The 24775-nt window shown below is 46.6% G+C and overlaps 1 protein-coding gene across 1 annotated transcript in view; it reads left to right on the forward strand.

Moving 5' to 3' along the window:
• Positions 1-2763: 2763 nt before the first annotated feature.
• Positions 2764-24775, forward strand: part of PLCG2 (phospholipase C gamma 2) — a 171672-nt gene continuing 149660 nt past the window's right edge. Inside the window, exon 1 of the mRNA XM_021671046.2 lies at positions 2764-3113. Coding sequence (XP_021526721.1) covers positions 2921-3113 — 193 coding nt within the window. The 5' untranslated portion in view covers positions 2764-2920. The remainder of the gene's footprint in view (positions 3114-24775) is intronic.

The following is a 24775-nucleotide window of genomic DNA, read 5'->3' on the forward strand; positions in this document are numbered from 1 at the left end:
TAAAAAAAAAACCAAAAAAAAAAAAAAGCAGTTGGTGAGAGGCAATGTGGAAGAGCTGGTGTTTATGGCTGAACTGCTCTGTTGGGCTTCCAAATTGGAAGTAACTGGAACCCTGGGGAAGGTTAAGTCCAAGGCCCTCCCAGAGCCAGGGCTGGAAAGAACTGAGGAGCCTGGTGCCTTGTCCTGGTTTCTGTTCAATTGAAGGTATTATAATAGGGCTTGTGTTTCCTGCTGATGCTCCAGTGGACAGTGGCCTAGAGAGTTGGGAGTGGGGAACTCCAGGATGCGTGCCTGGGGACTGTCAACATAGTGAAGAGCTTCATGGTTGGCACCTGGGTCAAATCCAGTTTTAGCTACTTTCTATCTGTATGATCTTGGATAAGACCCTTAACTTCTTTTGAGAGGGGCTTGTACTGCCAACTTAGTTAATATCTGGTCAAATTCTGCCACAGGATTCTGGACTGAGGGCTCAGGACTCAGGTGATGGTTCTGATCTTTTTGCTGCCACTGTTTTACATAACTTTGATCGGGTAATGTGACCTCTGGGGATTTCAGTTTTCCCCTGCAGTATTTTTCGTTGAGATAAATGTGATGAACCAGACATGACAGGTGCTTGGCACCAGGGCCCAGTAAACGGCTGCTTTACAAGGACGAAATGGGCCATGGGGGCACCTTGTTCATCCCTTTGACCTGGGTAATGATCAGGAGGTTATTTTAGGTTTCTCCTGATAGGTAAGGATGGACATTAACTCTCAGCAGAGTTTTTAGCATACTCTGTCTGCCTCCCAGCATTTGCTTAAACCTAAAGCCAGTTCCTCCAGCTTCGTCTTTTTTGAAAGATTCAATTTCAGATGCCTGCTTTTTTCCCCTGAAAGCTTTTCCTGAGCCAGTTAACTGCCTAGGCCCATTCCAGAATAAATCTAGGACCCCTTCTTGCTGCTCTCTGCCTCTCCCCTCAACCCATGCATGCTTCTGCTGCTGCAGTTATAACTACATTAGAATTCTCAGTTAATTGGTCTGTTTCCAAATGGACAGAGGGCAGGTGTAATTATCTCCTGCTGCCGGCATGGGCGAGGAGGTGTCTTTTGTATGGGTGTGCAGCAGAGGGAGGTGGGGGCAAAGGGCAAATCCTGGGCCCTCCCCATGCCCCTCATTTGCATCCCAGTCCTCAGCTCAGTGCGAGGCATAGAGTTGACACTTGATTAATGCCTTCCCCAGTGGCTGATCAGTGTTAACAGAGACCTTGCTAAATGCTGTGGGCTGTGCGTAGTGTAGCTTTTCCTCCCAGCTGCCCCTGGTTGGCATTTAACCTCCGTTTTGCAGGTGAGGGAACCGAGGCACTGATTTAGAGCAGCTTGGCAGGAGGCTGAGCCAGGCTGGCAGCCCAGACAGCCCTGGGTGAACAACAGCCTCTCCTTCCTTTGTGGATCCTGCAAAGGTCTCTCTAGTGCTACTCTGTAAACTTGAAAGCTACAAAGTAACAACTCCAGGCAGGACTGGGAGGGAAAGGAGGAAATAAGAAACTGAACAAACAATGGTAATTGTAACAATAGCTTAATCTAAGGATTGTTGACTTTGTATCATTGTTTTAAGGGCCTGAGATACATTGTCTTGTTTAACCCTTACAAAAACATGTAGAAGGTGGTTACTGTTACTTTCTTTTATGGGACTGGAAATGAGCCCAGAGGATCTATGTGATTTCTTGCAGTGGCTGCAGCCTAGTGACAAGTGGGTCCCTCGTAGTTCAGCTCCAGGGCCTGGGGAGCCCCTTCACTCTAAGTCCTATTTTGGGGGCCGACAATGCGTTTCTGGGGATTTGGGAGGCAGAATAAGGGGATGGTACAGAGTGAAGGCTCAGGGAGCTACTATGGGATTTTGAGCAAAGGAGTGACATGATTTGCTTCATGTTCTAAAAGGATCCTTCTGGCTATGGGTGTGAGAATTGACCCTAGCAGGACAGGGAAGAAGTGGGGAGACTAGGATTAGAATAGTTTAAGTATGAGATCCTAAGAGGAGCCGGTGAAAGGATGAGATGGGTTGGAAGTGGTCATGAGAGAGTCCACGCAATGATTCCGCCAAGACTTTGGGTCCAAACACTCTCTGATACTAACCACCCACGAGCATAAACAGCAATCAAGGACACCTGCCAGGTGCTGGGCATCACCCCAGGTGCTTTGCTGGGGGATTCCTTTTCAGGTTTCCTGAGGGTCTGAACACTCCCATTTTAAAAAGGCTTAAACTAAGGCACAGAGAGGTCAAGTAGTCTGCCCACAGCCATGCAGCCAGTAGGAACCTACTCTAGGGTTTGAACTTGAAGCTGCCAAGACCTGACATTTCCTGCCTTTTATCCTCATTTCTATGCAGAGGAATCATTTGCCAAGGTCTCCATGAATGATTCTGAAGGTTTGCTTTGTTTTTTTGTTTATTTCATTTTATCTTTTTCAGTTCTTAATTTTGTTTAGGAAGTAAAGAGATGGTTAGAAAACTCTAGACAGGAAAGAGAAGGATGTTGGAGGTCGGGAGTGAGAGGTGGGAGCCTGGCCAGGCTGCTTTGGCTATTCAAATATTCTGTAGGGTGAGAGTGGGTGGGGAGAGAGGGGGTCACTGCCAGACCAGGGTGATTTGGTTATTCAAAGCCCAGGTAACAGCTGGGTCCTTGAGGTCAGGGGCCCTTCTCACACTTCAGTTTCCATTTAAACATTTGTGTCCTGCCTGAGCTCTCTGAGTGGCCGGTGATGCCTTGCCACTAGAACGTTCTCCTAAAACTCATCCTGATTGGCCTGAGACAGGATTTTGTTTCCTGAAGTTCACGCCCTGTTAACTAAACCTCCTTTGGTACTAAAACCAGGTCACTCTTTAATTCTGCCCTTTCAGCCTCCTGATTTCTCCCAATTCCCTTCTTCTCCCTGGAGTGGCCACAATGTCCACCATGGCCAGTGTGGACTCCCTTGCGGAATATGAGAAGAGCCAGATCAAGAGAGCCCTGGAGCTGGGGACGGTGATGACTGTGTTCAGCTTCCGCAAGTCTACTCCTGAGCGAAGGACCGTCCAGGTGATCATGGAGACAAGGCAGGTGGCCTGGAGCAAGACCGCCGACAAGATCGAGGGCTTCTGTGAGTACTCACTGGGTGGGGCAATGTGGCCCGTCCTCTGGGGCCCTGGCCTGAGTGCCTGTCCACCTTCCTGTCTTATCGTTACCGTGATTGTTGTTGGTTTGATGGGTTCTTTTATTCTTCTAAAAATGAAAGTGTTGCCACTTTGTGTGGATCTCTGATGAGGTTTACAGCAGGTGGAGAAAGTTCAGCCAGGAAAGCTCTGGTGAAATAACAGAAGCTGTAGTCAGCCCACTGGGAAAGGGCATGTGGGCAGCTTGCCTTGGCTGGTGCATTTGTTCCCTATCTGACAGCATCAGGGATCATCTGGTTCCCACAGCTGGTCCAGTCGTCTGACCTCTTAAGGGCTAACTAGCCTAAGCTTGAGGAAACTCATAGCTTGGTTGCCAAATGTTACCGTGTTTTACTGCACACCACAGCAGTGAGGGGCCTTTGCTTTAGTCTCCAAGCAGGGAGAGTGAGTTGCTGAAAGTTTTGTAGCTTTCAAATGTAGGTCTGGTCCTGGTAGAGCCATCCCTCCTCCCTGATTTCCTTTAGATTGGGCAGTTGGTTCAGATCCTAAAGTTTCTAAAACTGTAACAAATAAAGGCGCTTAAGCAATTTTCATTTGCAAACATTTGCTGTAATTTGTGTTTCTAAATGAACTAGTTTTTAATTGAAATGTATATTCCTGGGGGGTAAGGAGTTTCTCCTTACCAGACGTTTCTCTTCCCCAGCCCCTAACCCATGCTGCAGAGGCAAGCTCATTACCAATTACTTTATCTTCCAGAAATAGTCTATGCTTGCCTCATGTGTAGGTTTAAAAAAACACACAAATGGAAACTCCCCTGTACAATTCTGCACCTTGACTTCTTTTTGTTAATTAATAATGACGTTGGGGCTGGTTTCTTATCAGCACACATCGATCTGCTCATTCTTTCTTGGACACATGACATATGGCACAGGCCTCAGTGTAACAGTTTAACTCCACGGAAGCGCATTTTGTGCTATTTCCAGACTTTTGTTATTAGTCAAAGTGACTATCATTGTACTCTTTTTAAAAAATAATTTTTTTTGAGATAGGGTCTTTTACTGTTACCCTGGCTGGAGTGCAGTGGCATGATCATGGCTCATTGCAGTCTCAGCCCTCTGGGCTCAGGTGATCTTCCTGCCTCAGTCTCCCAAGTAGCTGGGACCATCATGGGAATGCACCACCATGTCTGGATAATTTAGATTTTTTTTTTTTTTTTTTTTTTTTTTTTTTGGAGAAATGGGGGTTTCACTATGTCCAGGCTGGTCTCATACTCCTGTGCTCCAGTGATCCTCCCTCCTTGGCCTCCCAAAGCATTGGGATTACAGGCATGAGCCACCTCACCCAGGCTTGTATTCTCTCTCTCTCTTTTTTAAATAATAGTTTTATTGAGATATAATTCACATACTGTACATAGAATTCACCCATTGTATGCAGCATGGATAGTGTGATGGTTTTAGTATATTTATATATACGTGCAAGCGCCACTGCAATAGAATTGAGAACGTTTTCATCACCTCCAGATGTAATACGATGCCTTTCACCGCCACCCCGTCTCCTCTGCCAGACCTAAGCAACCATTACATTGACTTCTATATCTACACCTCCCTGCTGTGGACATTTCGTAGAAATGGATCATTTTTATGTGGGCATTTGTGACTGGCTTCTTTGACTCGGTGTAATGTTTGCAAGGTTCATCCGCTTGGTCGCATGGATCAGAAATTTCCCTTTTTATGGCGGCATCACCATACATTGCATGGGTATTCCACAATTCATGTATTCGTTCATCTGTTGATGGACACTTGTGATGGTCCCGTCTTTTGGCTACTATAAATAGTGCTGCTAAGAACGTGTCTCTACAAGTTTTTATGTGGATGTCTGTTTTTGTTTCTTTTGGGTACGTACCTAGGAATTGCTGGGTCATATGCTAACTCAGTTTCCTCATTGTAGGAACTGTCAGACCATTTTCCTAAGCGGCTGCACCATTTATATTCCCTCCAGTGTTAGAGGAGGGTGATCCTTGGATTGTTCTTCCATGAGTGTGTATGGGGATATCCGAAGGACAGCTTCCTGGAGGTTTATTTCTGAGCTGAAGGGTATGGCATATTTTAACTTTAAAGGGAAGTTAGGCAGCACCCTGAGAAGAGGTTGCCCCACTGTGTGTTTCAGCCACAAGGTGGGAAAGTACCTGTTGCCAGCACCCTCATCCGTGCTGCGTGGCTGCTGAAAATAGACATGCACAGGTAGGCTCTGGTAGCTTGGTGTCATCCTCAATTTGATGTGTCCTATCATGAGTGTGATCGAACTGCCTTCTGAAAGGCTTCTTCTGGTTTCGAAGCCAAGTGGGTCTCAAGTCTCACAGAACCAGAGCCCTGCTTTGAAAATGCAGTGTGGAGGTGGCCATCTTCCCTCCAGACTGTTTGCATTGGCTGACTGCACCCCCAGGTGGCCCAGAAACCTGTTGCAGCTGGGGTGCCCCCACTTCCCCTGTAGAGGGTGGGAGGGCTGGGACTGACGGTAAATACAGGTGCGCCACATTGACAGTAGACTGCTGTTGTTCCTTTCTTTTCTCAATCTGCCCATCCCAAGCCTAGCTGCCCGTCAGAGACACCCAGGGGGGATTTTGAAAGTACAGGGTATTATCATGGCACATGTATACCCATGTAGCAAACCTGCGTGTTCTGCACATGTATCCTGGAACTTAAAAAAATATATATGTGTACATATACATACACACACAAGTACATATATATTTCATACACACACACATATATATATATGAACGAAAGTACAGGATATTGAAACCTTTTCCTGAAGCTCATTCTGATGGGCATAAGACAGGATTTTGGCTTGAAATCTTCGCCCTGTCATTCTGCCTTTCTGTGAAGTAATAGCATTTCACTCACTTGTGTACTCTCACGAGCTTGTTCTCACGCTTTCTCTCTCTCTCTCTCTCTCAGAGACAGGGTCTTGCTCTGTTTCCCAAGCTAGAGTGGAGTGGCCTGAACATGGTTCACTACAGCCATGAACTCTTGGGCTCAAGTGATCCTCCTGCCCAGCCTCCCAAGTAGCTGAGACTACAGGTGTGCACCATCATGCCCAGCTGATCTTTTAACTTTTGTGTAGATAGGGTCTTGCTGTGTTGCCCAGGCTGGTCTCAAACTCCTGGCCTCAAGCAATCCTCCCACCTTGGTCTCCCGAAGTACTGGTATTATAGGCATGAACTACCATGCCTGGCCTTAATTCATTCTTTTATTCACCTGTTCAGCCTCTTTGTTTCCTTCTTCCTTCTCCCTGGAGTGACTGAGAGCGACAATATTTCACCACTTTCGCTGGAGCATAGTATTATAATAAGTCCCCCAGGTGGTCTGGTAACTAGGCAGGTTTCATATACGTCACTGGAGAGACATTGTCCTTCTTTCCCTTCCCCCTCCTTTCCCTGTCCCTCCTCTTCTCCCTCCCACTTTCCCTTTCTTTCTTCTTCCCTTCTCAGTTTTGCCCCTCTCCTTTGCCTCCCCTCTGCCATTTGAATGCCTACTCTGCCAGGCACTGCTCTGGGCACTAGAGATACAGCAGTTATTCAATTGGATTCAAATCTTCATGGAGCCTATGTTGCTTTATTAGGTATGAGCAGTGTGGGGCTTGACTTCCAGTGCTGTTTGATGAGCTTTGCTGTGTGATCTCCGGCAAGTTACCTCCGCTTTCTGAACTTTAATTCCCTTGTCTGTGAAACGGAAATAACACTCATGTTTACCCCACAGGGTCATAGTTCGGAAGAAGCAATTGAGAAGATGTGTCAGAGAGGCTTGGCTGGATTCATAGCATGTGACAGGCACTAAATTGATGGGAACCACCACTGTCATGATTTTTGCTGTTGTTGCTAACTAGTGAAGTCCAGCCTATGTAGGGACTTAAAGTCTTGCTTAGGGGTTTGGACTTTTTCTGGAGGGGAGAAGGGACCATTCTCAGGTTTTCAGAAGAGGGACGATGTGATTGGATTTGCATCTTTGAGCATGCAGTGGAGGTCCTGTTAGAGATGATGGTGTTGGTAGTGGCAGGAAAAGCCAATTATGTGTGAAGAGCTTAGAAATGATACTTTCCCGCCACACCTTGAGAGAGCAGGCTCAGTCTCCTGCTGAGATGGGTGATGTTTTATCTCAAGAAGAACTCCCAGCTCTGGCAATTCTCTCATGGGGTTCTGGTTAGCAGGAACTTTCTGGTTACTCTGGGGTCTGCAGGGGCAGGTGCACACATGAGGTGAGCAGTGGCACGTGGTTTTGGAATAGTTGGCAAGTGGTGTGTGACTTTGGACAGGTGTTACAATCCCTGTGCAGCCCTGGGTAAGACACCTGGGTCCTACTGTGTAAAGCGATTCTCAACCAGGGTGATTTTTGCTTTCCCCCTTCCTACCCCAGGGTAGGGAGAATTTGGCAATGTTGGAAGACGTGTTTGATTTTCTCACCTGGGATACAGGCTGCTACTGGCATCCAATGTGTAGATGCCAGAGATGCTGCTAAACATTCTACAGTGCACAGGACAGTCCCAACCACAGAGAGTGATCCAGCAAAAATGACAGTGGTGCAGGGGCTGAGAAACTGCTCTAAAGTTGTGTGTTTGCTTTGCTTACAGCAGTAAAATGTCACTGGGTAAAATAGGGTTTTACTCTGAACCCTGTTTTGATGGAACTTTCTCATTTGTTCAGCACATGTTTGCCATCATATTGAGTGCTAAAGTCTGCAGAGAGAGGGAGGAGGAAGAATGGAGTCCCAGCCTGCAAGAGGAGGAGACAGATTCAGAAACCTGCCCTTGCAAGGTTACATGCTTAGTACCATAGCGGGAGTTTTCTCTGGGTATGCTGTGAGGAGGGAAGGCTCTTGTCCATTTGGGTGTGAGGGAGGTGGTGAGGAACAGGGAGGGCTGATAGTGGAGGAGGTCCTTGGGTTGAGTTGAGAGAGATTTGCCAGATGGTTAGCAGGGACGGCTGCTCTGATCCTGTGGGATTAATGGGTGCCATGTAATATAAATGAGTAGATTTGTGGGTCATAGATGTGGGCAGGGCTCAGCTGGGCGATTCTTCTACTCTTTGTAGCCTGGACTGAGGTCATTTGGTGTCACCTGGCCTGGAAGTTTCCAGAATCTTCACTCGCACATCTGGTACCTTAGTGATGATGGCTGGAAGACTGGGCTTAGCTGGGATTATTTTTTGTTTGTTTGTTTTTGAGATGGAGTCTCACTCTGTCATCCAGGCTGGAGTGCAGTGGTGCAGACTTGGCTCAGTGCAGCCTCCGCCTCCTGGGTTCAAGTTATCCTCCCACCTCACCCCCTGAGTTGCTGGGATTACAGGTGCATACCACCACATCCAGCTAATTTTTGTGTTTTTAGTAGAGACGGGGTTTCACCATACTGGCCAGAAACTCCTGACCTCAGGTAATGTGCCCGCCCCAGCTTCTCAAAATGCTGGGATTACAGGCATGAGCCACCGCACCAGCCTCAGCTGGGGCTATTGACCAAAGACCTACCATGTGGTGATCTCAGGCAGAGGAGTCCCAGGCAAAAACTACAAGACTTCTTATGACAGCCTCAGGAATTCTAGGACATAACTTATAGCAACTCAGATCAGTAAGCTCAGCTCGGCTTCAAGGAAAGGAAATTTCTCTCATAGAGAAGGAATGGCATGCACATCCACAGCAGGTAGGAACTGATGGTGGTCACCAGCAGCCTGGCTCCCACATGAGCATGTCAACTCCAAATCCAGATTTGGGATGCAAATTCCTGCTCTGCCATTGTATTAGTCCATTCTTATGCTGCTAATAAAGATACTCCAGGCTGGGTGCAGTGGCTCACACCTGTAATCCCAGCCTGGCCAACATGGCAAAACCCTGTCTCTACTAAAAATATGCAAATTAGCCAGGTTTAGTGGCACACACCTGTAGTCCCAGCTACTTGGGAGGCTGAGGCAGAAGAATCACTTGAACCTGGGAGGTGGAAGTTACGGTGAGCCAAGATTGCACCACTGCACTGTAACTCTGTCTCAAAAAAAAAAAAAAAAAAAAAGACATGCCCAAGACTGGGTGATTTATAAAGGAAAGAAGTTTCATTGACTCACAATTCAGTGTGGCTGGGGAGGCCTCAGGACATTTACAATCATGATGGAAGGAGAAGCCTTCTTCACATGGTGGCAGCAAGGAGGAGAGCCAGGTGAAGGGGGAAGCCCCTTTTAAAATCATCTCATGAGAACTCACTATCATGAGGAGAGCATGGAGATAATTGGCCCCATGATTCAGTTACCTCCAACTGGGCCCCTCCCACTGGGCCCCTCCCATGGCACATGAGGATTATCTGAGCTACAATTTAAGATGAGATTTGGGTAGGGACACAGCTGAACCATATCAGCCGCTTACTAGAAGTGTGACTGGAAGCAAGTTTTTTGTATAGTTCTGTGCCTCAGTTTCCATATCTGTCAAGTGAGATAATAGTAGTTTCCATCTTATTGGGTGAGAATTAAATGGATTTTATTGCATGTACTTTTTAAGATGTTGGAAATAGTGCATAATTGAAACTTAATTCAATAAGAGAAGAAAGGAAAAAGCCCCCTGGTGAGGACCCCCAAGGCCTGGCCTCTGATAGAGAAGACTGAGTCTGGATCACATCACCTCACCTCCTGGCCTCCAATAAGATAGTGCTGGGACACCTTCCATCCTGGCTGTCTGCGTGGAGAGTTAAGGAACCGGTTGTCTCTGAATGTGGGGAGGGAGCTTGTGGCACTGTTGCATACGTTGGTTTTTCTTCCCTTCTGAGGGACACAGTTGAGGAGTCTCCAGGTGGAAAGGGGTCTGCTCTGGGGCCTGAGTGGAGCCTTAGAGTCCTCTTTCATCTTGTCCATTCTAGAGGCTCGGACTGTGTCTCAGGAGCCGACATGGTGCCACCTGTTTGCGGGTCTGGATTTTTAGGGTTTGCTCTGGTGATGGGCCCCTTTGAGGGCCTGGACCATGCCTATCTCAACTGAATAGGCTTTTTCTCCTGACATTTTCGCTTTTGCTCAGGCATTTTTTTCTCTGTCTGCTTATTTTTGGCAAGTTGTGGCTACCCATGAATGAAGGATTCTCAAAGGTAGGAGCTGTCTGCTTCCTTGGTGTTAGGTTCTTGGGGCCCCCACTTGATAATAGTGATACTGTTGATGAGAGCCTCTTCTAATGAGATTTGGGTAGGGACACAGCTGAACCATATCAGCTGCTTACTAGAAGTGTGACTGGAAGCAAGTTTTTTGTATAGTTCTGTGCCTCAGTTTCCATATCTGTCAAGTGAGATAATAGTAGTTTCCATCTTATTGGGTGAGAATTAAATGGATTTTATTGCATATACTTTTTAAGATGTTGGAAATATTGCATAATTGAAACTTAATACAATAAGAGAAGAAAGGAAAAAGCCCCCTGGTGAGGACCCCCAAGGCCTGGCCTCTGATAGAGAAGACTGTGTCTTAGTCTCTGTGAAAGCACATCGAAGATAACAACTCCTTACTCCCCACAGTGGTCCAGTGAAGGGGGAGCTATCCCTGCTTTATTTACAAGGAGATTGAGTCCTGGGGAGATGGCGTGACATGCCCAAGTTGAGGAAAGGGCAGAGCTGCAATTTGAACTTGTTCTTCCTACTGTCAGTTTCTTATCTCCTCCTTGCTCTCTGTTGCTTTCTTCTCCTAGATGATCTCAAAGATGTATCAGTTTGTGTGTCATAAACACCCCGCCTGAGACCAAAGAACCGCAGCTTCATTTAGACTTTCTTTGTGACAGTTGGAGGGAAACATGTGAATTCCTTATGTGTGCAGAGGACTTGCTCTGCCAGGGGCTGGAGGTACCAAGAGAAAGAAGACTTGGTGCTCATCCTAGAGGTGCCAGATTAGCGGGGAGATGGGGCATGCTAGGAAAAGACCACACGCACAGCGTGGAGAAGTGCTGACGGGGCCGAGGGTGGCAAGGTAAGAGTTTACTGTATTTGGGCTCATTCTGAAATCCACTCTTGGACTTCTTTTCATGGAAAAAGTGAATATTTTTGAAAGTCGTTATTTTGTCAAAATGTTTTTGAAAGAAATGTGAAATTACTATTATTAATAATAATAATGAATGAGTAATAATGTTTTCTCATTGGCATCTCCTAAGAAGAAAACGGTTTTCTGAGGGTGGTCCCCAAGCTCCTGCAATCGAGCATCTCATCGGAAATAAGACTCAACCAACCAATGCCTGCAATGTCCACAAACTCACTTGCCTTTCGGTTATTGGTGTGCAGTGATGGTATAAAGAAGGGCTGTCAAATCCTGGCCCTGCCACTTGTTACGGGTGTGACCTTGGGCCTCTCATCTCGCCTCTTTGGGCCTCCGTATCCTCATCTATAAAATGAGAATAATTGAAGAACACATCCCGTAAGACTCTTGTGGAACACAAATGGCGTGATATATGTAAAATGCTCCAACAGTGTCTGGCTCGGAGGATGTGCTTAAGTATTTTGTGCTGTTGTTATTGTTGTTATCATCGTCATCATCGTCCAGCATAAAGGGAGATGGCACTGTAGCGAGGACGGCATAAACACTACATCTTCCATTTACATGAGGATTTTCCTTCTTGCACCCAGTGGGTTGTCCTGCTCCCTCTGGGGTATGTGTCCTCCACACTGGAGCCTGCCAGTGTGAAAAGCAGCGTTGACTTTTTTATTCTTGATGGTGATGTAGCCCTACTTTTATGTTGGATGGTTGAGGAATTGCTTGTCTTGTTATTCAAGAGTTGTTTTCTGCCCTGGATGACAACCTTAGAATCTTCTTAGAATTTGTTCGTTTGTTGATTTAGCAAACACTCAAAGAAGACCTGATGTGTATTGGGCAATATGCTTCTCACTGGGGATAAAGTAGTGATCAGGACCCTGAAGATCCCTAGAGAATCTTACAGTCTTGTAGGAAAAGCGGAAAAAGCCATAGTAACACATTGAATCATGTTGGATCATGATGGACATTAGGAAGAAAAGGAATGGGGTGCTGAATAAAGGGTCACCAGCCGGGAGCACTGGCTTAGCTAGGGAAAGCCTCAGGGTGGCCTCTCTGTTGAGGTGACATCTGAGCTGAGACTTGAAGGATGAGAAGGAGGGAGCCATGGGAAGCTCTGTGGGGAGAGCATTCTGGCATAGGGCATAACAACAAAGCTTTCCTATCAGTCAAGGTAGCTTAACTGCAGTAACAAGTTATTTCTTCCTATAAGTTTATCTCTCACTCACTCAAGTCACGATCCAGTGGGATTGGAGAGCGGGACTCTGTGCTATCATCTCCAAAGGTGTTGGAGGCTACCACAGGATCCTTTGTCCGACCAGTGCATAGAGGAAGAGGAAGAGTAGAGGATGGCTCAGGAGGTTGGAAGTTTCTATGGACCACACCCAAAGTGGATGTACCTCTTTCCTCCCACCTGCTTTTTGTCCCCCCAAGAGGCGGGGTCTTGCCTATTGCCTAGACTGAAGTGCAGTGGTGCGATCACAGCTCACTGCAGCCTTGAACTCCTGGGATCAAGTGATGCTGGGATCATAGGCATGAGCCACTGTGCCCCACCCCCTCCCACCTTCTGTTGATCAGAATTTGAAATGTGACCAAGTGCAAAGGATGCTGGGAAGCTTGTCCTAGCCACGTGCTAAAGAACAGGACCTAAGTTGGGGTCATCCTTCCAGGCTTTTTTGCAACCTCTAATTTTGGCAGATACAGAGGCAGCTGTAAGTGCCCCAGTGAAGGCTGATAAGCAGGATGATTGTAAGGGTTTGGGGGTTTTGTAGGAATCCAGGAAAATGAACAGTCTCACCGCTGGGTTACACGGGAAGGGAAGTATGAGCCATTGGCACTGAGGACTCTCCTGCTGTCTGTAACAAGAGCTGCTGATGGTGATGGCTCTTGACAGCCTCATCTGCCCTCTTGGGTTTCTCTCACTGCTTGGCCCTCCCTTCCCCTGCACAGCGTGTCTCTAAACCTTGGATTTCTGTTGCTGCCCATCAGTGACAGCTTTGGTTTTTCAGCCTCTTAAGGCTGGACTCCTGAGAGAGAAGTCTCCTATGGGCCATGCCTTTTGAAGCCGGCATATGTGAACAGGCTGCTTTGGAGACCAGTGTCCTCTGGTGTGGCCAGCTTTGCCTGGGCATGGGGATGGGTTAGATGTGGTCTCCTGTAAGAGGACATCATCTGGCTCTTTCTGGGCTGTGGGCAGTGGTGGGTTCCTGTTACAGATTGAATTGTCCTTACCAGTTTCATATGTCAAGGTCCTAATCCCTGATCTTATTTGGAAAGGGGAGCTTTGCAGATGTAATTAGTTGAGATGAAGTCATAATGAAATAGAGTGGACCCTAATACAGAATGACATGTCCTTGTGAGAAGAAAGGAGAGAGACACAGGGAGAGAAGGCCGTGTGAAGACAGATGCAGAGAGCTGAGTAATACACCTGCAGGCTGAGGAAGGAGGCCCAGGGTTCTCCTCGAAAGGATCTAGCATCACCAACACTTTGATTCTGGGCTTCTTGTTTCCAGAACTGTGAGAGTTCTGTGGTGCAAGCCACCCAGTTTTTGGTATTTCGTTAGTGGCAGGCCTAACACACAAATGCGCTCTCATGTAACAGGGGCCTGAGGGCAATGGGTGAGCACCGGGATTGACCTACCCATTCAGCCACTGATACTATGGATGAGTTGCGGTTGTCATAGTGGAATTTAAGAGCCTTTGCCTTCTTCCATGCATTATGTTATTTTCTAGCTGTGATGGTTCTGGCCTCGGCCCTCAGAGTGTATGAGGTAATACAGGATAGTGGGTAAATGTGGGAGGCAGCATTTGTCCCTCGAAATAGTGCCAAACTCTGGGAATGCAGGTATATTTGGAATTCCTGACAAGTCAGTGCAGGTCCCATCCCTTATGGATTGTGCTAACTGGGGAGTAGGGGGAGGAGTCTATTCAAAGATGTCCCTTGGTGAATTGTTTTGGGAAAAAAAAATTATCTCCACCACCTGCCCCTCAGTCTGTCTTAGATATAAATGTGGGTTTTTGCATACCAGGTTAACAAAATGATGTGTCTTGATTTGTCTTGGAAGAGACTTAGGTGTTGTGCAGTTTGGGGTTGAAATCAGAAATCCTAGGGGTTGACTTTTCCTGCTTTCATGCAAGGCCTGATCTTGGGGTCAGGCCTTTGGCAGTCCCGACCCACAGACTGTGAGTGCTGGGAGGCCAGAGACCCGGTCTGTTCTGCTCTTCAGGGGACTTCCCAGCACCTGGCTCATATCTGGCCCATGGCTGGTGCTCTTCAGATACCTGGTTAACAAATGAATCAGGAAAAGGACCTGGCTGCTCCTTTCAGCCTCAGACTTCCTGTTTCTCCCTAACCATGGCAGTACCTGGGGTTGAGACAGGGCACTGCTGTGACAACTTCTTCTTTTACCACACACCGTGGTTCTACTCTTGATCCTGGCACTTAGTGACTATGTGACCTTAGGTAATCTACTCAGCTTCTTTGAGTCTCAGTTTTCTTTCTCTTTCTCTCTCTGTCTCTCTCTTTCTCACACTCTCTTTTCCTTCCTTTCTTTCCTTCTTCCTTTCCCCTTCTCTCTTTCTCTCTCTTTCTTTCTCCCTTCCTTTCTTTCTTTTTACTCTTTCTTTTGCTGGAGTCTCACTCCGTCACCCAGGCTGGAGAGCTGTGGCACAAACTCAGCTCACTACAAACTCTGCCTCCTGGATTCAAGTGGTTCTCCTGCCTTAGCCTCCTGAGTAGCTGGGATTACAGGCACCTGCCACCTTGCCTGGCTAATTTTGTATTTTTGATGGAGATGAGGTTCCACCTTGTTGGCCTGGCTGGTCTTGAACTTCTGACCTCAGGTGATCCACCTGCATTGGTCTCCCAAAATGTTGGGATTAAAGGTGTGAGTCACCAAGTCTGGCCTGAGTCTCAGTTTTCTTAGGCCAGGCATGCTGGCTTACGCCTGTAAACCCAGCACTTTGGGTGGCTGAGGCGGATGGATTACCTGAGGTTGGGAGTTTGAGACCAGCCTGACCAACATGGAGAAACCCTGTCTCTACTAAAAATGCAAAATTAGCCAAGTATGGTGGCGCATGCCTGTAACCCCAGCTACTCGGGAGGCTGAGACAGGAGAATCACTTGAAGCTGGAAGGTGGAGGTTGCAGAGAGCCAAGATCACGCCATTGCACTCCAGCCTGGGCGACAAGAGTGAAACGCCATCTCAAAAAACAAACAAACAAAAAGAGAGGTAATAGTGGAACTCACCCCATGAGATCACTGGGAGGATTAAATGTGTAAGTGCTTGTCACATGGCCGATATGTACTTAACACAGGGTGCCTGCCAGCCATGCTGCCGTATGTCTCGTCAGGCAGCAGGTACCTGCGTCTGTGTTTGCATGGGGACATGGGACAGGCTGAGGGATAGCTCACTTGTGTGGGGGGTGTTCTCCTCCTGCTCTTCTGTAGCACACAGTTAGGGGTTCTCTGGGGTTAAGGCCCCTTGGAAATGAACCTGGATGTAAAAGCAGCCCAGCTCCTTCTGGGAGTTTGGGGAAGCCTGGGCTTGGAGAAGGAGCGTCGACAGGGCAATAATGAAGTTCTGGAAATAGAATTAGTGATGATGCCACTTCACAGCGCGGGGGCCTCTCCACTGTCACAGCGCCGTTGGGAAGAAGCTGTAAGGTGCTGCTTTCATCTCCGCAAGTTGTGCTGGGGGCCAAGGGTAGGCGTGAGTTTTGGGGGGTGAAGTATCTGTGTGTCTGAAGAAGGATTCTGTTCTGAGAAAGAAAGAAATGGGAACTTACTAATTTGTAGAATGGAAACTAGCAAAATTAGGCAAAGCATGGTGAGAGCATGTGCAGCAGGAAGAGGAGACCCCGCAGAGCTCAGAAGAGGTGAAGGAGGGGCCGCCCCCGACCGCCCCCCAGCCTCAGGACTCTGGGGATGCCAGTGCGTCTCCGCTGCTCCTGCTTGGACTGGATTTCACTGTCCAGGTGTCTCCCAGCCTCTCCAGGCTGTCCCTGGCCTGCCACCAGCCTCCACTAGTGGGAACAGCCCCCACACCAGCCAGTGGCATGACTGGAGGAGGGCCTGTGTCCCTGGGGAGTCAAGGAGGGCCCAAGCCCAGGGTGGTGAGAGTGAACGTTATGCCAGTTTCCTGTTTAGACAGCTCTGAACTGCTTCCCTCTGGCCTTGCATGTTTCTCCTAATTAAAACAACTGCTTTTCCGCTTCATTATAGAGCTAATACGCATTCATTAGTAGACACATTTTAACCTACTGGGTGAGGAAAACAACCCCTTAGCCCCCCCCACCGCCCCCGCTTAACACACAGAGAGATGTGTGTTAACACCTGGTGATCTGGTGTGTTAACCCCCTTCCAGGTCTTTTTACCCCACAAAACACACTCACAAGACATTTTCACAACGTGTAGCCCTTTCGTAATGTACTTTAGTAATCTACCCTTTTTCATTTTGCGCTACATTGTGACCAGTATTATAATTAACTTTTTGTTAATGGATTAATTTTTTGAGGCAGGGTCTTGCTGTGTCACCCAGGCTGGAGTGCAGTGGTGTGACCATAGGTCACTGTAGCCTTGAATTCCTGGGCTCAAGAGATCTTCCCACCTTGGCCTCCCAAGGTGCTGGGGTTACAGGTGCGAGGCACTGAGCCCAGCCTGTTACTAACTATTTTAAATGTTGATGTTGGTTTAGAAAATAATGTGACAAACCCCACATACTCAAGAGCAAGGGACCTAGGGTCTGACTGCCTGGGTTCAAATCTTGGCTATGCCGCTTACCAGCTTTGTGGGCGTGGACAAGTTATTTAGCTTTTCATTGCACTCATCTGTAAAATAGGATAATAGTGGTACCTATTACACTGGACTCTCATGACGATTAGGGGAGTTAATTATGTGTCATACTTTGGGATAATACACGGCAAATATCCCAAGCATCCAATAAGAACTACTATTGCTATTATTATTATTTGTGAAATTTTCTTTTTTTGTAAGTTCTGGGATACGTGTGCAGAATGTGCAGGATACGTAGGTAAACATGTGCCATGGTGGTTGGCTGCACCTATCAACCTGTCACCTGGGTGTTAAGCCCCACATGCATTAGCTATTTATCGTCATGCTCCTTCTGCTCCCCCTAGCCCCCTACCGGCCCTGGTGTGTGCTGTTCCCCTCCCTGTGTCCATACGTTCTCTTTGTTCAGCTCTCATGTATGAATGAGAATGTGCAGGGTCTGGTTGGTTGTTTCTGTGTTACTTTGCTGAGGATTATGGCTTCCAGCTTCATCTGTGTCCCTGTATGATGTCATTCCTTTTTATGGCTGCATAGTATTCCACCTATCACTGATGGGCATTTGGGATGATTCTGTGTCTGCTATTGTGATACTACTGCTATGATTATTAATATTTCCAACCCTCTATGATAGGCAGAATAAAGGGTCCCTACCGCCAAGATGACATTGTCTTAATCTCTGGAGACTGTGCATACATTACTGTATATGGCAAAATTCTTGCAGACTGAACAGAAGATTTTGAGATGGGAAGATGATCTTGGATTATCTGGGTGGATTTGATGAGATCACAAAGGTCCTTGCAGGAGGAAGGCTGGTGGGTCAGAGTCAGAGTGAGATTGGAAGATGGTACCAGCTGGCTCTGAAGATGGAAGAAGGGATGATGAATCAGGAATGCAGGTGGCTTATGCAAGCTGGAAAAGTCAAAGGAACTCATTCTCCCCTAGAGGGTCCAGAGAGGGTTTGCCCGAACAACTCCTCAATTTTAGCCCCATGAGACTCATGACTTTTTAATTCCTGACCTCCAGAGCAGCAAGATAAGCAATTTGAGTGAAGCCACTATGCGTGTGGGAATTTGAATATAGATATAGTTAAGTTCTCTTAAGTACCCCTCCCTCCCTAGAGAAATCAGTATCATGATTTATTTATTTATTTATTTATTTTTGAGATGGAGTCTCGCTGTGTCACCCAGGCTGGAGTGCGGTGGTGCGATCTTGGCTAACTGCAGCCTCTGCCTCCAGGTTCAAGTGATACTCCTGCCTCAGTCTCCCAAGTAGCTGGGATTACAGGTGTTCCACTACTACACCCAGCTAATTTTTTGTGATTTTAGTAAAGACAGAGTTTTATCATGTTGGCCAGGCTGGTCTTGAACTCCTGACCTTGTGATTCACCCACCTCAGCCTCCCAGAGTGCTGGGATTACAGGCATGGGCCACCGTGCCTGGCCTATGATTTAATAATTATAACTCCCATTTCAAAAATTTGTATCTGTAATTAACATATAATATGTTTTGCAGGTCTACATAAAAGATGCTATGTGGTATGTATCCCTCAAGCAACTTGCATTTTTTTTGCTTGACATTGTGATGATTCTCCATGTTGATATAGCTTTATTTTAACATCCGGGAGCAATTTCACTTAACAGAACACCACAATAGGTTGATCTGTTCCGTCAATGCTGGACATTTAGGTTGCTTCCAATTAAGATAATCCCCATTCTAACAAACATGTCTTCCCTATTGTTTGAAATTACTACCTTATTTTTTTTAATGCCAGTCTCCTGTTTTTTGAATATTATGTAGTTTCTTTCTTTTTTTTTTTTTTTGAGATGAATCTTTCTTTGTCGCCCAGGCTGGAGTGCAGTGGCACGATCTTGGCTCACTGCAACATCTACCTCCCAGGTTCAAGCAATTCTCCTGCCTCAGCTTCCCAAGTAGCTGGAATTACAGGTGTGCGCCATCACACTTGGCTAATTTTTGTATTTTTAGTAGAAATGGAGTTTTAGCATGTTGGTTAGGCTGGTCTCGAACTCCTGACCTCAAGTGATTCACCCGCCTCAGCCTCTCAAAGTTCTGGGATCGCAAGTGTCAGCCATCACGCCCGGCTGACATTTCATTTTGAAATGGCTTTTAAAAATCTATGACTGTGCAGAGTTGCCCACCACTGTTCTGTTTGGAATGAAAAGACTAGAAGCTAGCTCCTTAAGATGGGCACAGTCTTATTCATGTTTGTACTTCCAGCTTCTGCTACCAAGTGTTCCCAGTAGATGCTTACTAGATATGTGATGCTGAATGTATAAATACTACCTTGAGCTACCACCTTCTCTTGATGAGGAACCCATATTTGTTTTCATTTTTTTTTCTTGCCATTTCCTCCATGTTGTTTTCATGGTATCGTTTTTAAAAATAATACTTTATTGAGATATAAACATCCCACGCCGTGTAATGCTCTCCTTAATGTATACTGTTTAGTGGTTTTTAGTATATTCAGAGTTGTACAAACATGATCACAGTCAGTTTTAGAAGGTTTTTATCATTTCCCCCAAATCTTGTATATTAGCATTCACGTCTGCTTCCCCCCATCCCTGGCAATGGCACATCTCCTTTTGGCCTTTACAGATTTGCCTATTCTGGACATTTTATATAAATGAAATCTCGCAATATGTGGCTTTTTACATCTCACTTCCTTTGCCTAACATAAGATTTGTTCACATTGTAGCAGGTATCAACGCTTCGTTCCTTTTTATGGCTGGTAATGTTCCATTGCATGAATAGACCACATTTTGTTTATCCATTCATCACTGGATGGATGTTTAGGTAGTTCTCTCTTTTTGGTTATTTTTTATTTATTTATTTTTTGAGACAGTCTCACTGTGTCACTGAGGCTGAAATGCAGTGGTGCGATTTTGGCTCACTGCATCCTCTGCCTCCTGGGTTCAAGTGATTCTCGTGCCTCAGCCTCGCGAATGGCTGGGATTACAGGCATGTACTGCTACACCTGGCTAAGTTTTGTATTTTTAATAGAGGCAGAGTTTCACCATGTTGACCAAGCTGGTCTTGAACTCCTGACCTCTAGTGATCCACCTGCCTCAGCCTCCCAAAGTGTTGGGATTACAGGCATGAGCCACTGTGCCTGGACTCTTTTTGGTTATTGTGAACAATGCTGCTATGGACATTCATGTTTAAGTTTTTGTGTGAATACATGTTTTCATTTCTCTTGGCTCTATGCCTGGGAATGGAATTTTAGGTTATCTGTAACTGTTTAATCATTTAAGGAATTGGCAGGACTGTTTGCCAAAGCAGTTGCACCGTTTACTTTCCCACCAGCAACGTATGAGGGTTCCAACTTCCCCATGTTCTCGCCAACACATGTATTATCTGCCTTTTGGTTATCACCGTCCTAGTGGAGGTGAAGTGGTGTCTCACTGTGGTTCTGATTTGCGTTTCCCTGATGGCTCGTTGCTCTATCTTAAATAGCATCCATTGTATGATATTTAGTTGAGGAAATGCAGTAATTTCCTTCTAAACATTTGCTTTCTGTGGACAGTGTCCTGTTTTCAGGTTTCCTGGGCCCCAGCATTGCCATGTGGCATGGGCTTGGTGCCGACTATGATGTAAATGAGTGAGGATACTCTGGACATGTTAGCATGAAGCACATGGGCATGGACACTGATTGGCAAGGATATGCTTCTTGGCTTGAGTCAAGAATCATACATTTTAACCATCACTTCTGTTTTTTTCTTTTTCTGGCACAAAAGGACCATTTTGTGAAGTTGGTAACCTGCCTGAGTTTCCTCGGTAGATGTTTGTCTAAATGTTGCAGTGAAGTATAGCACAGACTTTTTATAATTTCAAGGTTTAATGCCTCAGCCAAGGGAGTCTATGTTTGGTGATCTTTTTTACAGAGCCCTGGAAGTGACTCTTCACTTCCTAACTGCCCACTTTGAGCTCCTCTGTGTCCTGTTTGGCCATCAGTTGCCTCCTACGAGGAGCTGGGAAATATTATTGGGAAGTGCTGCTGCCACCAGGATGAGAGAGTGTTCTTGAAAGTCTGGGATCATGTGTATGGATATTCATGTGTAGTGTCTAGTCATTACAATCTGTCTGTGAGTTTTGCCCATTTTACTCCTAAAAATTTACTCCTAAAAGGGACAAAACTCACAGATTGTAATGACTAGACTCTATATGTGAATGGATATACACATGATCACATGGATCATATGAGAGCTTCAGTGACTTGCCCAATGTTACCAAGGTTTTTAGAGGAACTGGAGCCACAGTGAGCTTCATCGACTTGCCTAAGTTTACCAAAGTTTTTAGAGGAACATCAGACACTTTTCCCCAATCACCACGTGTCAAAAAACCTTTAGGTTAAGAGGTTGATGAGACAAGCCACAGATGGGGGAAAAATATTTATGAAACAAGGGCTGATAAAGGACTTGTATCAAAAATAGACAAAGAGCTCTTAAAACTCAACAATAAGAAAACAACCCAATTAAAAAGTGGACAAAAGATAGTAACAGATGCCTTACACCCCTTCCCCCAACCCACTCACAATGCTTTACCATATCCTTCAGTAGCCAAAGCCGTGGTCATAGGATAACCAGTGCTGTGCAATGGAAATACGATGTGAGCCACCAATGCCACATGGTAGTGTGTTTTTTTTTTTTTGTTATTGTTATTGTTATTTTGGTTTTTAAATAGAGATGGTGTTTTGTTCTGTCTCCCAGGCTGGAGTGAAGTGGCTCAAACTCCTGGGCTCAAGTGATCCTCCCAGCTCAGCCTCCTGAGTAGCTGGGATTATAGGTATGAGCCATTGCACACAGTTGTGTGTGTAGTTTAAAATTTTTTATTTGCCACATTCATGAAAGTAAAAAGAAAAAGGCGAAACTAGCTTTATTAACATATTTGATTTAACTCAGTATGTCCAGAGCATTATTATTTCAACACGTACATGATACAACTATTAACAAGATATTTTATTCTTGTTTTTGGTCTGCGTCTTCAAAATCCAGTGTGTATTTTATACCTATAACACATCTCGATTCAGACAAGTTCAGTTCTGAGAGCCTAAAAGCCACATGTGGCTAGCGGCTGCCATATTGGACAGCGCAGATCTCGATTGCAGCTCTTTTCTCCTTTTGCATTACCTGCTTCCATGCTCTCCAGGCAGCAAAGGCATTCTCCACGTGGCAGGTGCTGTGATCATGGTCGTGCTCCCTGTGTGTGAGATCAGATAGCCTTAATTTCCCACAGAGACTGAAAATGCGGAATTGTGTCTGTCTGCCAGCTTTGCCATCTGCCCTAGATTTAGGTGTGACAGCTGATTGCTGGGCCTGAGCATCCAGTGCCAGCTGTACTTTTGCAGATTATTGGGTAATCACAGTAGAACCTTTCCTGGGGGTTGCTTGAGTCCCAGACATCACTGCTCCGCTTGCAGGAAGGGAGCTTCATGCCCACTGAGAGTAGGAGTCTGCACCATTACGTGGTGATAGGATAGCATGCATACAGACATGTGATTTGTGACTGATAAGTTGTAACTGAGTGAATTTTTATATATGGAAAGAAATAGAATTCCGGAAGTGGGGTCATGAGGGTCCGGGGGTGTGGTTGGGTGCATGGAAGGCCTCATTGAGAAGCTGGCATTTGAGCAAAGGCCTGGAAAAGTTGAAGGAGTGGGCTGTGTGGTTGTGTGGGTAAGTGTGTTGAGGGCTTGAGGAACACTTAGGACAAAGCCGTTTAGGGTGGGGCATGTTCTGGGGATAGCCAGGAGGCTGAGCAGGGAGATGAGGGCAGAATTATGGGGAGGAAGCAGGGGTCACATGGCCAAGGGCTGTGGAGGCCTCCATAACGCTTAAGCTTTTCTCCAGGGAGCCGGGAGCCACGGGAGAGTTTGCAGTGGGTGATGGATGACGGACACGGCCCCTCTGGCTGGCTGCTCTGGTTGGCCTTCTCCTGAGTTGTCCATTCTGCTTTCCTGCCACAGCTTCCCAGCTCATGTTTCAAGCCTGTTCAACACATTTCCTTCTCCACATGGTCAGTGGGGACCTTATAGTCAAGATCTATCTTGTTGAACATGGTGATTCATGTGATTTCACAGGAACAGCTGCTCATGTCTTGTTCCAGGCTTGTTCTCCTCCTGCATCAGGAGAGGGAGAGCAGGTCTGGAGACCAAGAAAGGGCAAGATGTCCTGGTAACCCTTCTGCAGGCTTGAGGGATGGGGGTAGTGTGCATCTCTGGGAGGAGGGCACTGAGGAGGATGGGGTGCTCAGAGCCTGAGGTCTGCCTTCTGCATCTGAGGTCCAAGTTGCAAAGGAAGAGCCAATTTTAGGCAGAAGCAGCATTTTCCGCTTCATACAAGGCAGAAAGCCCATCAGGCCCCCACTTCATCATCCTTGGCATCACTGTCATGAACACCACCATCAGAGTTGACATTTATGTAGTGTACGTTTATGTAACCTGGTACAGCTCTAAGAGCTTTCCCTGTGTTATTGCTTACTTGATTCCACAACTCTGTATGTTTGATACCTATTACTTCCATTTTATGAATGAGAACACTGACGCACAGCCCGGGGTCACTGTATTAGTCTGTTCTCACTGCTATAAAGAGCTGCCCGAGACTGGGTAGTTTATAAAGGAAAGAGGTTTAATTGACTCAGTTCAACATGGCTGGGGAGGCTTCAGGAAACTTACAATAATGGTGGACGGTGAAGGAGGCGCTGGCATGTTACACGGTGAAAGCAGGAACAAGAGAGAGGGAGGGAGGAGGTGTCACATACTTTTCAACAGCCAGATCTCTCAAGAACTCACCCAGTCTTGCAAGGACAGCACCAAGGGATGGTGCAAAACTGTTGATGAGAAATTTGCCACCATGATCTAATCACCTTTCACCAGACCCCAGCTCCGACACTGAGGATTACAGTTCAGCATGAGACTGGTGCAGGGACAGACAGACCAGCCATAGCAGGTTGTTTCTACCTTTTGGCTATTGTGAGTAGTGCTGCTCTGAACATTCACGTGCAGGTTTTTGTGTAGATGTGTTTTCCTTTCTCTTGGATGTACACCTAGGAGTGTAATTACTAGGCCATACGGTAACCATTCATTTAAGCGTTTGTGACTGCTTTTAACCTTTTGAGGCACTACCAGCCTGTTTTCCAAAGGGGCTGCACCGTTTTGCATTTGCCAAGGCCTGCTGGCTTTTTTGGAGGTGACCCCTTCCCTTAACTTCCAAAGAAGTGAATCCCCAGTGTCCCGAGGTCAGAATGCTTAGGTGACCCTTTTAGGGAGAGAGGGAGGAGGGTCCTGGGAGACTGTGCTGGAGTGGCTGTGTGGCCCCAGGCCCGACACAGAGTTTGAATCTCAGCTGTGTCACCTACCACTGTGCAACGTTGAGCAAACTCTGTAGCCTCTGTGGGCCTGGCATCTGTTTCCCCCTCTGCAAAATGGGGCTCATCACAGCATGCTGGGGAGGCTTCCATCAGGCCTGGGGGGACATGAGCTTGGTGTCGTTCATGGCCTATTGGACCTGCCTGATGAAGGTTGTGCCTGTGAGGTGAGTGATGTCTACCAGGCATTTTCCTCTAAAATATAATCCTCCTATTCTAGGGGTGAGGAAGGAGTGTGGGGTGTGCGAAGCAGCTCACAGGGGAGGAAACCTGTGCTGAGCCAGGTGACTGGGACTGGTTGATTTTGTGGTAGGAACTGAAACTTGCAGACACTCTTGGTGCCTGACCTTATCCCCTCAGCACACACCTCTGCACACCACAATCCATTTGCTGGAAACACCTGTGACTATGCCTGAGGACTTCCGTGAGCCTGTGGCGCAGGATATGCTGGAAGTG

The sequence above is a fragment of the Aotus nancymaae genome, unplaced genomic scaffold (assembly GCF_030222135.1).
Source record: "Aotus nancymaae isolate 86718 unplaced genomic scaffold, 86718_ANA_hifiasm-v0.15.2.pri h1tg000030l, whole genome shotgun sequence".
Lineage (NCBI taxonomy): Eukaryota > Metazoa > Chordata > Mammalia > Primates > Aotidae > Aotus > Aotus nancymaae.